The 14,472-nt window shown below is 53.3% G+C and overlaps 6 protein-coding genes across 6 annotated transcripts; 3 read left to right on the top strand and 3 right to left on the bottom strand.

The window, feature by feature from the left end:
• Positions 1–147: 147 nt before the first annotated feature.
• NCU03095 (transcription initiation factor TFIID subunit 7) lies at positions 148–2,544 on the top strand. Its single transcript, XM_958772.2, has one exon. The coding sequence runs from the start codon at positions 631–633 to the stop codon at positions 2,320–2,322; it is 1,692 nt and encodes a 563-aa protein (XP_963865.1). The 5' UTR covers positions 148–630; the 3' UTR covers positions 2,323–2,544.
• Positions 2,531–3,988, bottom strand: NCU03094 (hypothetical protein). The gene is made up of 2 exons (XM_958771.3): positions 3,343–3,988; positions 2,531–3,232 (listed from the first exon to the last, which is right to left on the bottom strand). Exons 1-2 carry the CDS (start codon positions 3,740–3,742, stop codon positions 2,976–2,978), a joined length of 657 nt encoding a protein of 218 aa, XP_963864.3. The 5' UTR covers positions 3,743–3,988; the 3' UTR covers positions 2,531–2,975.
• Positions 3,989–4,013: 25 nt separating this feature from the next.
• On the bottom strand, positions 4,014–5,206 carry nuo12.3 (NADH:ubiquinone oxidoreductase 12.3). Its single transcript, XM_958770.3, has 2 exons — positions 4,671–5,206; positions 4,014–4,546 (listed from the first exon to the last, which is right to left on the bottom strand). Exons 1-2 carry the CDS (start codon positions 4,894–4,896, stop codon positions 4,458–4,460), a joined length of 315 nt encoding a protein of 104 aa, XP_963863.1. The 5' UTR covers positions 4,897–5,206; the 3' UTR covers positions 4,014–4,457.
• Positions 5,207–5,320: 114 nt separating this feature from the next.
• On the top strand, positions 5,321–7,811 carry NCU03092 (nuclear localization sequence binding protein). Its single transcript, XM_958769.2, has 3 exons — positions 5,321–5,916; positions 5,977–6,572; positions 6,635–7,811. Exons 1-3 carry the CDS (start codon positions 5,557–5,559, stop codon positions 6,963–6,965), a joined length of 1,287 nt encoding a protein of 428 aa, XP_963862.1. The 5' UTR covers positions 5,321–5,556; the 3' UTR covers positions 6,966–7,811.
• Positions 7,812–7,823: 12 nt separating this feature from the next.
• NCU03091 (hypothetical protein) lies at positions 7,824–10,593 on the bottom strand. The gene is made up of 2 exons (XM_958768.2): positions 9,982–10,593; positions 7,824–9,924 (listed from the first exon to the last, which is right to left on the bottom strand). The coding sequence occupies exons 1-2, from the start codon at positions 10,031–10,033 to the stop codon at positions 8,651–8,653; spliced, it is 1,326 nt and encodes a 441-aa protein (XP_963861.2). The 5' UTR covers positions 10,034–10,593; the 3' UTR covers positions 7,824–8,650.
• A 712-nt stretch (positions 10,594–11,305) lies between these two features.
• Positions 11,306–13,608, top strand: NCU16386 (hypothetical protein). Its single transcript, XM_011395076.1, has 2 exons — positions 11,306–12,163; positions 12,214–13,608. The coding sequence occupies exon 2, from the start codon at positions 12,863–12,865 to the stop codon at positions 13,310–13,312; it is 450 nt and encodes a 149-aa protein (XP_011393378.1). The 5' UTR covers positions 11,306–12,163; positions 12,214–12,862; the 3' UTR covers positions 13,313–13,608.
• Positions 13,609–14,472: the final 864 nt, after the last annotated feature.

Here is a 14,472-nt window from a genome sequence, read left to right as displayed (position 1 = left end):
CTATTGTACCCCACCTGCCGCTGAGGAACCGTAGTGGAGTCTTGAAAGCCAAGCTCCGATTTGGACCGTGCAACGACGGACTTTAGCTAAAGGGGGCCCACCCACTTTAACATTTCCACGCTGACGCTCGTTGCATCATTTCCACTTTCAGAACGCGCTTGTCGCAACAGCGGCTTTGATAGCTGCACCGAGCGCGCCTCACCTCCCGCTTTCCTCCCCGCCCACCAAGAAACCTCCCGCTCTCGCCCAGGCCCGCCAAAGAACGCGAAGAGCATACCTCCGCCGTACCTTGTTCGATCCACATCCCCCGGTAGCAACAAAGAGGCATCGCGCCTGTCCGTCATCACCTCGCCCTCATCGAAATCTTGACGGTCAAATCATTGTCCAGTCACGACCGGCCGCCCATTCTTAATACCTAGAGGTCACCTCGTACCGGTGCCTCCCGCCCGATTCGACGCCGACTATCCATACTACCTACGCCAGTACTCAGCGATTGAGCATTTCCTCCGAGTGATCTCTGGATCATTCGCTTTATTCCTCAACGTCCTCATCGTCACACGACCTCAAGACGCCGCAGCAAACCGCTGAAACGGATTACCAGAGCGCCTTGCGCAACGACAAACAGCAAACATGGACCCACCAGGGCCAGTCAAGCGGACATTGACGCTCAAAATCAACACTCAATCCAATGGCTCATCTCAAGCAGGCAGGACGGGATCACCGGCAGTTACACCTGGGCCTGGCCATAACCTCTCTGCCGCCTCGCCACCTCCTCAGACACCGGGGGGCTCACAGGGCCCTCGCAAGATCAAGCTCAACGTCAAGGGCACGTCCTCACAACCACCAACACCAGCCGGGCCGAGACCGCCGTCGCATTCCAACACTTCATCTCAGCCGACACAACCACGGATATCAACAGGAAGCTCGGCTGCTCCCAACATCTTCATGTCCAAGCCCAAGACGGCAAGTAAAGTCTTCTTGAACGCGGCGGCGAGAAAGAGACCAAGAGAAGAGACCGAGGCGGAGGACGGTCCGACAGCGAATGGCATTGGGGGAGAGTCAAGGCCCAAGAAGATCACGCTCAAGGCACCTTCGGGCACAACCCCAGTTCAAACTCCGCTTCTAGCTCCCAAGGTTCGCCTAAAATCGCAGGGCAAAATACCGACGCGGCCGCTGGGGGAGGGTTACGATTCGGAGGCCGATGATAGGGAAGTCGACCCAGTAATTGAAGAGCAGCTGATCTTGCGCATGATGCCTGGTGAGCACTGCGACTATCTCCGGAAAGCCGTGGCTGAAAGGAAAGTGGGCGTTCCTAAACATCAAGGTGGCGCCGATGTTACAATGAAGTTTCTGGATGAAGAAGGACGGCGAGTAATGTTTGTTATTCAAGGGCAACCGTACGCCGCTATTCTGGTTGATCTACCCACAATCACCGAGGGCATGAAGACGTGGGATAAGAAATCCATGGTCAAGTCAGCCGACATTTGCCAAATGATCCTTGTCTTTGCTAAGGTCAAAGACGAGGCGGAGGCCAAGTCGGTTCCTTTACCCAAGGCTGTCGAGCATGGCCACAGATGGCCCCATGGTATCACCCCGCCGATGCATGATGCACGAAACCGGAGGTTTAGAAAACGCCTCAGCAAATTGGAAATCCAGAACAAGGAAGCCGAGGTCGAGCGGTTGCTGGCAGCAGACAGGGAAGCCCTCAACTCCAGGTACGAGCTTGTAGCAGAGGGCGGGCACGGAAATACCGCTGCGCCCGAGTCCGATCACGAATACGGTGACGAGGACGGAGGCATGGGAGGCGAAGAAGACCGACTAGAGGACTATTTCGGGGACGCAAATATGCAGAACCAAGACGACGACAACCTGTTCGACGATCTCGAGGCAGAATTCGAAAACGCGGCAGACACACCTGCCGAAGCAATGGACGCCATGGACTTTGGCGCTGCCACGCCCACGGCGTTAGGCGGCGGCATGGATCTTCCCACACCCCCCACCGCCAACACGGGTACGCCTACCGCTGCACAAACCGAGGAGAGTGCGGCCGAAGCAGTCAGCGAGGAGGACGAATCAGATGAAGACGACGAGGATGATGAGGGTGACATGGACGATGACGGCGATGAAGAGCGCCATGATGAGGTGGCGGGAGTCAAGGCTGAGATTGCCACACTGAGGAAGCAGCTGGCCTCGTACGAGGAGCAGTTGTCCAAGGCAACAAGCATTATCATGAAGAAACGTCTGGAAGGCAGTATAAAGAACATCAAGTCGGAGATTAAACTGAAGCAATCTTCGATTGGTGAGGTGTCCGAGGAAGATTGAAGGGGGTATCCAAGCTGTGCTGTTATGGACCTGGAATCTATTTCAGAGAAAGGATTATCGTATGGGCCATATTATATCATGCTAGCCAGAAACTCAGAAGTCAGTGAATAGCAGCAAGTTGAGAATGCCCAACGAGCGGCACAAAGAAATGGCACTTGTTAGGCAATATATTTACCGATGCTTGGGAAGCAAGCACACGAGCAAAATTCTGACCTGTTGTCCAAACATTCAATAATTTATGGTTACTAACTGAATCACATGTATTTGTACAGAATCGTTTTTGGATCTAACCATAGCAAATGGCTCTCTGGCTGTCCACTCCAGGGCTCTCAGGCCCTTCACCCTCCTGAAGCCGTATATAGTTTTCTTACATTCAGGACAATTCCCCCATGTCCATGTCCGCTTTCGTGCCCGTAGGTAGCCATACCATGAAGTCGTTCTTGGACGGTTGGATGTTAGTACACATACGAGCCCACCACATCAACTCGGCTGCTGCTGCTGCTGCTGCTGCTGCTGCTGCTCTAGCCGTCCCTCCTTCTCTCCCTTCACGTGCTCCCCCTCTTCTTTTTCTTCCTTCCCACCCATCTCCTCCCATGTTTCGTCCTCGTCCTCCCTCGGGCCTCTGCCTCTCGAACCACCACCACCCCTCATGCTTACATAGCCTTGAGGTAGTTACTCTCCTTAATCTTGGCCTTGCGCTCCTTGCGCATCGCCTTGCGCAGCTCCTCCCGCTTCTCGTCCGCCAGCACGGCATCCTGCACGCCGCCGTTCACAGCTCCGGGGAGGTTGACCGACTGCTTCTGTAGCGGGATCTTGGGTGCCAGGGCCTCGAGGTCGCCGGAAGCCAGGATCTTGGCCTCTTGGGCGCGCGCGCGCTTCATGGCTAGGCGACGCTGTTTCTTGGATTTGGCTTTTGGAAGAAAGGAGAGTGTGTTAGTCTGGATTGCTTTTTTTTGGGAAGGGGGGATGGAAAAGGAAGGTGGGGAGGTAGGTAGGTAGGTAGGTAGGTTGGCAACATACAGAACTCATCACCAGCGTCCGCATCAGCAGCATCGTCCGTCTTCTTCTGCACCTCCAAGCACCTCCAGAGCCACTCTGGGTACTCCTCGTCTGGCAGTGCCACGGGATCCGCCTTGTTCTTGAAGTAGTTGAGACCGTTAAGCTTGGTGCCCGCCGGGCAAGACGAGATGGCCGCCTTGGCTTGTTCTGTCGTCGCGGCGCCTGGTACTGGTGCGAGGCCGGCCTCGGCTGTGGAAGTTGCTGGTGCGGCGGCGGCGGGGGTCGCTGCGGGAGGAGTGCACACGCTGAAAGTGGTACTGAAGGCGGCGCGCGAACTAGCGGCAACCATGGGCCTGGTGGCCGCGGCGGCGGCAGGTCTGGCGAAGCCGGAAGCCCGGCGCAAACACGTTCGGCAGATCATGGCGATTATCCCGGGGGATGGTCGGAGGTGTATGTGTGTAATCGTCGGCAGTCGGCCAGTGGGAATTACACCAAGGATCGGATCGATTGGATAGACAACTCGCTTAAATCAGCTTCACAGGTGCGAATGTAAAAAGACACGCCGGCCGGAAGTGGCTTTCGGCCTGGGGAGACGGACACGGGATGCGCGCGACGAATTGGAGGGGTGGGACGGGAGCTAAAAATTTCTACGGCGGGTGAAAAGCACCACTGGAGCAGTTTTGATATTGGACAGGAACCGTTGCAGCTGTTACTAGGGCAGTGACAACTAAAGCACTTTATGTATTCTATAGTCCAAATCTGCGAACTGTACAGACAACATACGTGCAGAAGAATAAATGAAAAAAATAAAAAAAATGGGAGGCCGAATTGAGTCCTGTTATTCCTCTAGTCCCCCGTGTGTCTGTTGTTGCCGAGTTCTGTTAATATTTACATGCCTGCTCGTAAGTCTCATTAAAGGGCCCGAGCACTCCTCTGGGGGTTGCTGAAGCCGAACGTCTGAAAGGGTGGTCCGCGATGTTATGGAGCCCCTTCCCGGTTCGACCATGACTGACTCGCTCTCCGGTTCTCGAGCGCACTGCCCTGCCAAAACTCTCGCTGCCCAGATCATTTCAGCCCCAAATCAGCTCGCTCCAGCTTGTACCCTCCGGTCTGCTCCCAGAATGATGGAGGAGAACTCATTGCTTTGGCTGGTTCGCGAAATGGTTCTGCTGCTCGAAAAGATAACCCTGGACACGGTTTTCGGAGAGTAGTTGGAGGTAGCGTTCTGTGTCAGAAACAAGTCAGCAAGAGAAGGGGAAAAAGCACCATCGCATGGCTGATTGCATGCAATTGCTGAATGGTTCTGCCGCCAAAGAACCACGGGAGATGGGAAGCACTCCTGTACCCACCTCTCAGATGTCCGCACTTCTCCAGATGGTTCACGCCCTCCCTATAATAGCACTTGGACAACTCCTCCCGCACCAGGCGACCCATCATAACTCGGACCCATTGCTCGCGGATAATGGCATCCTGGGCCTGCTTCAGGCGCTTCGTATCATTGTAGTCGACGCCGTCAAAGGTGGGCGGGACGGTGGGCTTCTTGGCCAGGAAGGCCGCCGATTCGGGAGTAGGCATTGCTGCTAGATGTGGGCGACTCGCGAGAGAAGACCGAAAGCACAAGTTGTCGTCAAACAAAGCTGTAGAGAGGGAGAGAGACGCAGCTTATCGTCCCGCACTTTCGTCTCGTCGATGATGCCGTTGCAACCAACACGGCGCATCTCTAAGCTCCAAGTGGTGCCCCGGTCGTATGGTGGCTCGAGCTTTACAGCACACCTGGGAAACCAGGCAGGCAGGGACGCGCTAGCCCAAATGCTGTTCGTCTTTCGGACCATGCAGTAAAGTTGCAATTGACGGGGGGTCGTGGGCCGTGGCAGGCATGGGAAGGAACTTTCAGGTGGAACGAACTTCCCCACCGCGGCTCGTGCGCGGGCCACCGCCTTCGCGTGTGTACATAACCTCCACCCGGATCCTCCACTGCCCCAGGTCCCCTGCCCCACTAGAAAGTCCCATATCAAAGTGTGATAACGATTTTTTTTTCTGCCGTAGGTTGATCAGCCAGAGATTTTACGGTACCCGCCACCCTCTGCTCCCCATTTAAACAGCAGTCTTCCCGACGAAATTTCTTTTCTTCAGACGCATCCTTTATCCCATTCATCATCTTCATCCTTCTTTTTTCTTCAATACCCTTTAGCGGATTCCATCACTTCATCACATCACTTTACAACAACCGCTATCATGGGCAAGAAGGATTCCGTCAAGGCCACCAAGGCCACCAAGGTCGCCAAGGCCGAGCCCGTCAAGGCTGCTAAGCCCGTCAAGGCCACCAAGGCTGAGAAGCCCTCCAAGAAGTCCAAGAAGGAGGAGTCCTCTTCCGAGGAGGAGGAGTCCGAGTCTGAGTCTTCTGAGGAGGAGTCCAGCGAGGATGAGTCCAGCGATGAGTCTTCCGATGAGGAGATGACCGACGCTCCTGCCGCCAAGGAGACCAAGAAGGCCGAGTCTTCCGACTCTGACTCCGATTCTGACTCTGACGACTCCGAGTCTGAGGAGACTTCCGAGGAGGAGAAGCCCGCCGTCAAGGAGGAGAAGAAGGAGAGCGTGAGTACAACATAACTTCCTCTTCATAGTATACATCTGCTAACCCACGTCTGCTTATAGTCCGATGATGAGGAGAGCGACTCCGACAACTCCGATTCCGACTCTGACTCTGACTCTTCCGAGTCCGAGGAGAAGTCTGAGTCCGAGGAGCCTTCCAAGAAGCGCAAGGCTGAGGAGTCCTCCGAGGAGGAGGAGGCTCCCAAGAAGGCCAAGACTGAGGAGGTTGCCGACGACAAGAGCACCCTCTGGGTTGGTAACCTCGGCTGGGGTATCGATGATGCTATCCTCTTGGCTGAGTTCGAGGACTGCGAGGGTGCTAAGAGCGCTCGCGTCGTCACTGACCGTGAGTCTGGCCGCTCGCGCGGTTTCGGCTACGTCGACTTTGCCACCAACGAGCAGGCGCAGAAGGCTTATGATGCCAAGAGCGGTGCTCTTCTTGAGGGCCGTGAGATGCGTCTCGACTTCGCTGCCAAGGATGCCGGCAACAAGCCCCAAGACAAGGCCGCCAACCGCGCTGCCAAGCACGGTGACACCATCTCTCCCGAGTCCGACACCCTCTTCGTCGGTAACATGCCCTTCTCCGCCGACGAGTCTGTCGTCTCCGACTTCTTCAACTCCGTCGCTTCCGTTGCCAGCCTCCGTATCCCTACTGACCAGTGAGTATCCCACTATACCTTTGTGTGCATCTTTGCCGAGCAGAGTTTTAACAGTCTTCTAGGGAGTCCGGCCGCCCCAAGGGCTTCGCCTATGTTACCTTCAACTCCGTTGAGGATGCCAAGAACGCTTTCGAGCAACTGAACGGCTCCGACCTCAATGGCCGTCCCGTCCGTCTCGACTACGCCAAGCCCCGTGACAACAACGGTGGCGGTGGTGGCTTCGGCGGCGGCCGCGGTGGTGGCCGTGGCGGTGGCCGTGGTGGTTTCGGTGGCCGTGGTGGTGGCCGTGGTGGCCGTGGTGACTTCGGTGGCCGTGGCGGTGGCCGCGGTGGCGGACGGGGTGGTTTCGGTGGCAGCCGTGGTGGCTTCCAGGGCAAGAAGACCACCTTCTAAAGTGGTCAAGTGGGATTCCCGCACACATTGGGGAATGTGATACCATAACCTGAGGGCATTGAAACACAGATTCGCACTGGAGGGCTTAGTGGGTTGTCGGCTTTTGAAATCTTACAGTGTCTCCTTCGTGGGAGATCGTGGGCTTTTTGAGAGATAACTGCTTCCCTGCTGCGTGGCAGGGAAAGCAAGCGATACCTGAGGGCTTGAAGATGGTGGTGAGCTGGTAGCTCTTTGACAGCTCGTTCGTACATGGCACGTCTGTTCTTTCTCAACAGGAAAGTTAGGACCTCTGCCGGTGGGCTTGTTGGCTGGTTCCATGACCCTTGCGCGGTCGTCTGCACTTTGGATTCGATGCATACCAGAAGAATGATGGGTTCCAAGTACTCTGTGGGCTCGTGGGCTCTTGTGGGCTTTAGCTGACAAAACGGAAGAACGGAAAAGCGAGGACCTGTACTTGCACATGCCACAAACATGTGTTCACACAGCCTTATCCAGTCTGTGCTTCGAGGGTGGTTCATCGTTTCCTGTTCTTTTCCGCATACTATTGTCATTGCTTCTTCCTGTGGGGTTACTAAAGAGGGCATCTAAAAGTTGGTTTGGGATTTTCCGGTACAATCACGGGGTCACCTGGGGGCACTTAAAATGGGTTTCGGGTCTTTTCTTTTTCTTTTTTTTTCATATCAGCATTTGCCCTTCACGATACATCATCGATGGCGTAACGGTACAGAACACGGGTGATCCTTCTTAACGAACATTACCCGGTAAGTAATCTGATACTCTTCCCCTGTTTCATATACCCAAGTCCCAACGGACTAGAAGTAGCAAGAAAGAAGTATTGTTCAGTAACTGTGTTGTTCCAATGATGTGACTTGCCGTTATGTATGTGATGTGGTATTTTGAGGCGTAGACTTGTGTGTATGTATGTCGATAGGATCTTCAAAAAACTGCTCGTTCACAAAAGTCTTGATCATTCGTCACGTGTTTCAACATGGTCACAGTTGACCGCGATAGCTCCCAAAGTGTCACGAAGCAAATCCCCAAAAAGTTGAATTCGATGAACTCGGTTCGTCTACAAGTCATCTCAACAGTCGATACACAAACAAGCCCAAACTAAAGCCAAAGTCACGCAACACCAACAAAAAAAGAACCTAGACCTGCGACCAAATCGGGTAACCAAAATAACAAGATCAAATCCGAGTCCCGAATGAAAAAGACAACCAAGATGGGAAGAAAATATGAAGAAAATATGAAAAAAATAGCAGATTAAGAAGGTTAATGATGCGTGTATGCGTATGGCTGTCCCCATGATGCCAGATATTGAAGGTAAATGTTCTGCATACAATCGTTCTCTCCTCTCTTTGCAGCATTTGTTGGGGAATATTTCCTTCCAACGTCGTCGTCCATCGACTTGGATTCTTTCCGTGAAAGACCTATTTGGCCCAGCACCATCGGTATGATAAATGACGAGAGTTGATTCCCGCTGCAGCCGTAGCCGTAGTTGGTAGCAGCCAGTTGCCGTTATCGTTAGTGCTTTAGTGGATATTCTTCATAAAGCTCGTGTTGTACAAGAGCATGTTGGCTGGCTGACCAGGAGTTCCGTTCTCCCTCCTTTTTTGTTCTTTCATCTTTGAAGCCGATCGATAAACAGACATGTCGCTCGTCAAAGTCGTAACGCGTTGCATCGTTCAAGCAACGACACTCCTTCCAACCGAGCCCCACCTAAACCTCTTCAGCGTTCCGCTCGTCGTAGACCGCACAAACTCCTGGCCGCAGCTCGAAGAAGCGTTCGAGGCCGCTGATCCTGCAGAGGCCAGGCTTAAAGCGCTACTGCTCTCTTGTCGGCCGACTTCCCGTCCGATGACGTAGCCGGCGCCGAACCCGACGACTGACACGAGAACTACCACGCCGGCGCTTACCACCCATGTCAACACGGTCGGGCTTAGGAAGAAGGGGGAGGCGACATCGTTATCTGACACAACCCCCGCTGGCGAGGGTGAGTTTGCCCTCCTCTTCTTCGCGGTACGCGCTGGTTTCGAGGCAGGGTTTGCTCCCTGCTTGGTCCGTTCGGTCGTGGCAAGACCTTGTTGATGTTGCTGCTGTTGCTGTTCCCGGCCAGAGCTGGCGGATCGCGGAGCGCTTGGTGCACTGGAGTTGGAGGCGGTCCTTGCTGGTTGTTGTGCCTTGGCCTGGTTGAGCGGCAGCCCTATTCCGGAAGGACCTTCGGCCATGAGTTCAGACTCTGGCACCAGGCGGAATTCCATTGGCTGGGAACTGGGCATTACGCCGGTACCAGCAGGACCTGGGCTTGTCTCTTCCCCCTTGGGAAGGCCACGGGCGGCAGCGGCACATGACAAGAGGGTGGTGAGGGAAGCACGAAGCGCGGCGTCGTTGTCGGCTTGCAGAGCTGGGGACAGAAAGTTGTGCGATGCACGATGCGACCGGGTTTGCGAACGGGTTGGCATGGATGGCCGGAATTGCGCGGGATGATATGGGTGGGATGGACTTGCGGATTGGTGGCGTTGCATCATGTAGGATGGTGGATGAGAGAAGGCGTTCGGCTGCGGCCTAAAGGTACCCCGGGCCGTGTTGGTTGGCCGGCCGAGAGCAGTCGCATTCTCATCATCATCCGAGTCGTCCTCCGAGTCTACTGGTAGGCCGCTTCGGAAAGCAGTCTGTTGACGGGGCAAGCTGGCTGCTGGATGAACGCCTTCTGTCGAGCTAGTCATGACTCTGTCCTCCTCGCTCTCAGTTTCATCGTATTCATCCTGGCTGCTCGTCCCGGCAGGGGGATTCGGTTGGCTGACGATGAAAGAAGCAGGCATGGGCGCTTGCTGTTGGGATCGTCTCCGCCTTCGAGGGTATGAGTTGTTGCCGACCCGGAGGCCCGTAGTTACAATCTCATCTCCTATCGACGACAACGAGGATGACGATGGTTGCGATGCGATCTCAACCCAGGAATCTAGTGATGTGAGCGCGTGTTGTGGTAGGTTACCGGAGATATCGAGGGCCAACTCACCATCGTTATGACGGCCATCCACCGGCCGTCGTTGAGGATCGGGGGATGCCATGGTAAAACTCCGGAGGCAGGACACGTAGACGGGTATGGTACCGTGAACGTCAGCACGGCAAAGTCCACTCGCGCAATGCTCACCGACAAGGTGAACTTGCTTAAACCAGTCCCCGAAAGACGTCCTAGGGGAACTAGCAACTCCCGCCTCCAGACGCGGGAAAGCACAGGAATGAACGCGGTTTCGCTAACAGGGGACGAGGAAAGAAGAGAAGCCCAATCACGGAGCAAGTACGGAGGGTGGTGGTACTATCAAAGCGGACGGCCGAAGGGACCTCGTGTGAATAGTTACGTATTATCTGTGGAACTGCATCTAATGGAAGTCAAGCAAAGAGGCACACCAAAAAGAATGAATCCTGGAGCCAGATACCCAGGGAAAGAATCGATTGCCCGTGGGACTGTATCGGCTGTTGGGAACGGAGGCTTTGTTGGGGTTTTCTTTGAGCACGCGAAGCCGCCTTTGGGGGATCGATGCGTGCGAACAGGGAAAGGTGTGTTTGGGAGGCGTGGTCTTGGTGTAAATGGAGGAAGTGGGAGCCTGCCGTGCCAAGGTGAGGTAGGTGGTCTGAGCGGGCAAACACTTGAGAAGGGGGGGAGGGGGAAGAGCACCTGGGCAGCCTGGGCTGTGGTCTGGTGGACGCTGAGCCATGGATGTTTTAGCGGCGGAGAGCGTGATCCATCCTCCGGAGACCTGTCAGTTGCAACTGGACCTTCAAGCGTGCAAGTCGAGGGCCGTCCCTGCTTCTGATTGGCTTTGCATGCTGATCTGGGGATGGTCGCCTGCCCATCGTCAACCCCAAATGACGTGCTTATCTGGTCGGGCCTGGCTTCAATGGACGAACTTCCACTTGTCATGGATAATAATCGATAAAACCCAAAAGCTTCCACCAAGTCACTAGAGATACCAAACGTCACTACATCCGGCCGACAAACCTTAAGACCTTATCCTCTTGTGTTCAGTTCATGTTCGCCATCTTATCTTTCTCGGAGTTCGGGCGCTTGCAACTAAGGTAGGTAGTTCGTCTCTTCAAAGAGATCTCGAGCCTCACCACTGTTGTCTACCCACTTCGACGATCACGGTTCTGTGATGTAGCGACATGATGTACCTATGGCGTAAGTCGGCTTTTCGAATGTTTGAGCAGGAGTGCAGTACCATGGTGTAGGAAAGCCAAAGCCTGTCTGAGCTGGCCATTTGCATTGGCGTGAGTACTTATCCATGCTCTCCTTATCTCACTGGGCAACTTTGATGTTCGTCCCATACACTGTATCTAAAAGACTGTTTGGTCGGCGAGCGGTCGAAAGGTAAGCCGAATACCTCACGGTCTAATATACATACCTTCAGATACTCTGGCACGAATTCATGTGTGTTAGTTGCACCTGTGGAACGAATTTGAGACATGTTGAAAGTCAAACCATTCGTTCCTTACAGACCCTGGCCGACGTATTTACGGCTTGATACAAGTCAACAGTTCTGCAACGACCTTTCCTAGTCAAAGCGAATGGTATTGGATTGAACATGTTCTGTTGATTCTTACGATGATATGGCCGGGATTGCTGACTGTGACGCAACCACAATCTTCAACTTCGCCTGCGTGTCGGTACAGTATCCTGACAACCACGGTCGGTCACTTCCATCTCGCACGCTTTTATTGACCCTTCAAGCTCGGTTCCATCTTTCCTAGCTTGAGCAGTTGCTTGGGTATCTACTAGCCCACTACAGAGTATTTTATGGTCCTTCTTCTCTTGTCAAGCTCAACCTTTCTGTCCAACTCACGGCGCTGCTTCCGAGTCGAGTTCCTTACTGGATGCACGGAAGCAATCATCGTTCCGCTCCAGTGCCGGTGTAACCATTTCAAGCGAATGCGAAACACTGGTTCATCGACCCAAGCACCCGTTCTCGAGCCGTTCTCCCGTCTTCCGTCCCGTTGTGCGGTTCCTACCTGGTTGCCACATGATCGTTCGAGCATAATTCGCCCATTACACACCCATTCCGTTCATTGACCGCTGGATCACGACGTATCATCCACCTCCACAGCCGTGTCTGGTTACCCCCTTCGACGCCGTACAGACGAGGATACTCCAACCATACAACAACACCTACCTCCTATATCCGGTTGTTTAAATGAGCTAGGTAAGCTTGCCCCACGCTCTATGCAGCTATGTCACTAACTGCCACTCAAGGCGCGTCATTGAATCCGCCAACGGTATCTCCTTCAAGCCGGCTCTGACGTGGCAATCGTTTCCGATCTCCTGCCCTGGATGGGGAATGTCCTGTTCTCGCTTCTCAAGTCTGCAATGACCCGAATAGCGGCGACGAGAGCGGAGATTGTATAAGGCTGGGTCACGACCAGCCTCAAGTATGTCAGCACTCTGATCGCATTGGAGGTGGTACGAGAGGGCCTCATAACCGGCAGCTTTGAACGGCCACTCCCCGTTCGGCAGTTATCGCCAAGATTGACGATGTGGAGGATTTGCCAAAAGCTCAGAGGCCGGCACTAAGGGCACCTTTGACTGCCCTTTCCAACCGCTCTCCTTTGGTGAAGCTGTGTTGATGACTTGAGTGGGACCATTTCACAAGGCTCAGATTGTCCACCAGATGGTCGTCAAAAGAGACATCCTTCATTCACAAAGTGCTTCGAACAATACACGGTTATAAGCGGGACTAGTGCGGTTGCGCAAACAAGGCGAGACAAATCAGTGTTATCAGACATTGGACTACGCGTTGGACTCTTGGGTCCATGGTTCCCTTTTTCGGAATTCAACAAGTCAACAGGTTCACAAGGGCTCTGGTTGACGCTCAGACCATATCAGGGCTGCCGTTTCTCGAGGTATGCATTTCCAAATCCACACCCATAACCTCTTCAACGCAGATGGCACTCGCCCTTCCACGAATCCGAACTCACCACTCAACGGTTTCATATCGTCCTCTCTTCTGGTGCCACGTCTACGATCTATTAGCCCATTTCATCCCCCTGATGTTTGCGGCTCTGCGATTTCAGCGACCCTCTCAGAGATAGGCAACTGTATGCAGGACAACTTGCACAACATAATATTCGAGAATCGAAAGACTGCCGGGTCTATTTTCATTCGCTCTTTAGTGCGGAGCGACAATCCAAGCCGGGGCAGGAATGCTTCCCCTGCAACTAGCACATACCGTTGTGTGGTGCGGGCAGAACCAAGATTCTGGACACCCTCCACATACCCACTGAGACGTTACGTACATGCAGAGATGAGGAGAAGAGAAGCGTGGCCAGGGAACGGGGGAACGCAAACTCCCTGAGTGGTGTATGGAGATTGCGGCTCTGCGAGAGGCTCTGTCAGAGCATCGTTCGAACCACCGTGATCCTTAGGGTGGTCTAGAGATGCCGTCCGGAGCATAGTATGACTGCCGATAACCGGACAACAGTGATGCATCGGTACACCTACAAGCAGTTGGTATGGCAATAGAAATGAACTGCTTTCATGATTAAGCTCGGGAACCCCGCTTGGAGAGGATGTGTACGTACTTGAGGCTCAAAAGGGAGCATCTCTAGAAGTATAAATATCAGTACGCTTGCATGAGGAAGTGAATAATGACTCGTCACACTGACATCGACCTTCGAAATCATCTTTGATACATCTGAGAACCACTTGCTATCGATAAGTCAAGAAACAAAATCACCATGAGCCAGTCAACCCATCATGAATCTACCCCAAACCATGAGAACACTCTTGAGAACACCCCTCCTACCGCGCCACCTCCCCCTAGAGACGGAGACGATGATCCGCAGGAAGACGATCCCTTCTACGATGACCCGAAGGTATGAAAAGACTCCCATCGTCAGTCCCAGGCCATAGAGCAAACCTGAACCAAAAAAGAACATCTTCTCATCAACAGGACAGTGACACTCCCATCCCTCTCCCCAGCCACGGTGGCGCCGGTGGTGTGGACTCTCCAATTTCTAGGAGAACGTCAGGACAGATATAATCTGACAGCGAGCACGACCCTTAGTGAGCCAGTCTCTCTCTCTCTCTCTTTTCTCATTAACCCATATCAAACCCTTTCAATAGGAATTATCCCAATTCTGAAGACAAGACAAGAGAACTAAGAGCGAACGGCCTCCATAGATACTTATGCACGCACGCACGCACGCACTACGCCCGATAACAGACACTACACCATGAAGATACTCCTATTTCACTTTCTTCGGAGGCGGAGGAAATATCTACGTTGGGAGGAACAATATCATTTTGTTATACCCTGTTTTTTTTTTTTATTAATTTTTTTTTTTTTTCCTTGTTGATTTACCGTGATAAGTTCCCCTCTCTCTCCCTGATTTACCATCTTTTCTGCTTTCACTGTCTTCTGGTTCCTATTGACAATATTTGTTCTTTGACTTGTTTATCTTTTTTTTTTTTTGTTTTCTTTTTCTTTTTTTTTTTTTTTTCTTTTTTTTTTTC

Source organism: Neurospora crassa, linkage group I, assembly GCF_000182925.2.
Source record: "Neurospora crassa OR74A linkage group I, whole genome shotgun sequence".
Taxonomy (NCBI): Eukaryota; Fungi; Ascomycota; class Sordariomycetes; order Sordariales; family Sordariaceae; genus Neurospora; species Neurospora crassa.
This window is presented reverse-complemented; position numbering and strand designations above follow the sequence as displayed.

What these genes read in the sequence shown, in the direction of transcription:
- nuo12.3 (XM_958770.3), bottom strand. Translation starts at nt 4,896, where the DNA reads ATGCCTACTCCCGAATCGGCGGCCTTCCTGGCCAAGAAGCCCACCGTC. An exon ending in GAAGTGCGGACATCTGAGAG is followed by an intron (nt 4,547 to 4,670) that starts GTGGGTACAGGA and finishes TTTCTGACACAG; the next exon opens with AACGCTACCTCCAACTACTC.
- NCU03092 (XM_958769.2), top strand. Translation starts at nt 5,557, where the DNA reads ATGGGCAAGAAGGATTCCGTCAAGGCCACCAAGGCCACCAAGGTCGCC. An exon ending in AGGAGGAGAAGAAGGAGAGC is followed by an intron (nt 5,917 to 5,976) that starts GTGAGTACAACA and finishes GTCTGCTTATAG; the next exon opens with TCCGATGATGAGGAGAGCGA. An exon ending in CTCCGTATCCCTACTGACCA is followed by an intron (nt 6,573 to 6,634) that starts GTGAGTATCCCA and finishes ACAGTCTTCTAG; the next exon opens with GGAGTCCGGCCGCCCCAAGG.
- NCU03095 (XM_958772.2), top strand. Translation starts at nt 631, where the DNA reads ATGGACCCACCAGGGCCAGTCAAGCGGACATTGACGCTCAAAATCAAC.
- NCU03091 (XM_958768.2), bottom strand. Translation starts at nt 10,033, where the DNA reads ATGGCATCCCCCGATCCTCAACGACGGCCGGTGGATGGCCGTCATAAC. An exon ending in GGATGGCCGTCATAACGATG is followed by an intron (nt 9,925 to 9,981) that starts GTGAGTTGGCCC and finishes TCACATCACTAG; the next exon opens with ATTCCTGGGTTGAGATCGCA.
- NCU03094 (XM_958771.3), bottom strand. Translation starts at nt 3,742, where the DNA reads ATGATCTGCCGAACGTGTTTGCGCCGGGCTTCCGGCTTCGCCAGACCT. An exon ending in GGACGCTGGTGATGAGTTCT is followed by an intron (nt 3,233 to 3,342) that starts GTATGTTGCCAA and finishes TTCTTCCAAAAG; the next exon opens with CCAAATCCAAGAAACAGCGT.
- NCU16386 (XM_011395076.1), top strand. Translation starts at nt 12,863, where the DNA reads ATGCATTTCCAAATCCACACCCATAACCTCTTCAACGCAGATGGCACT.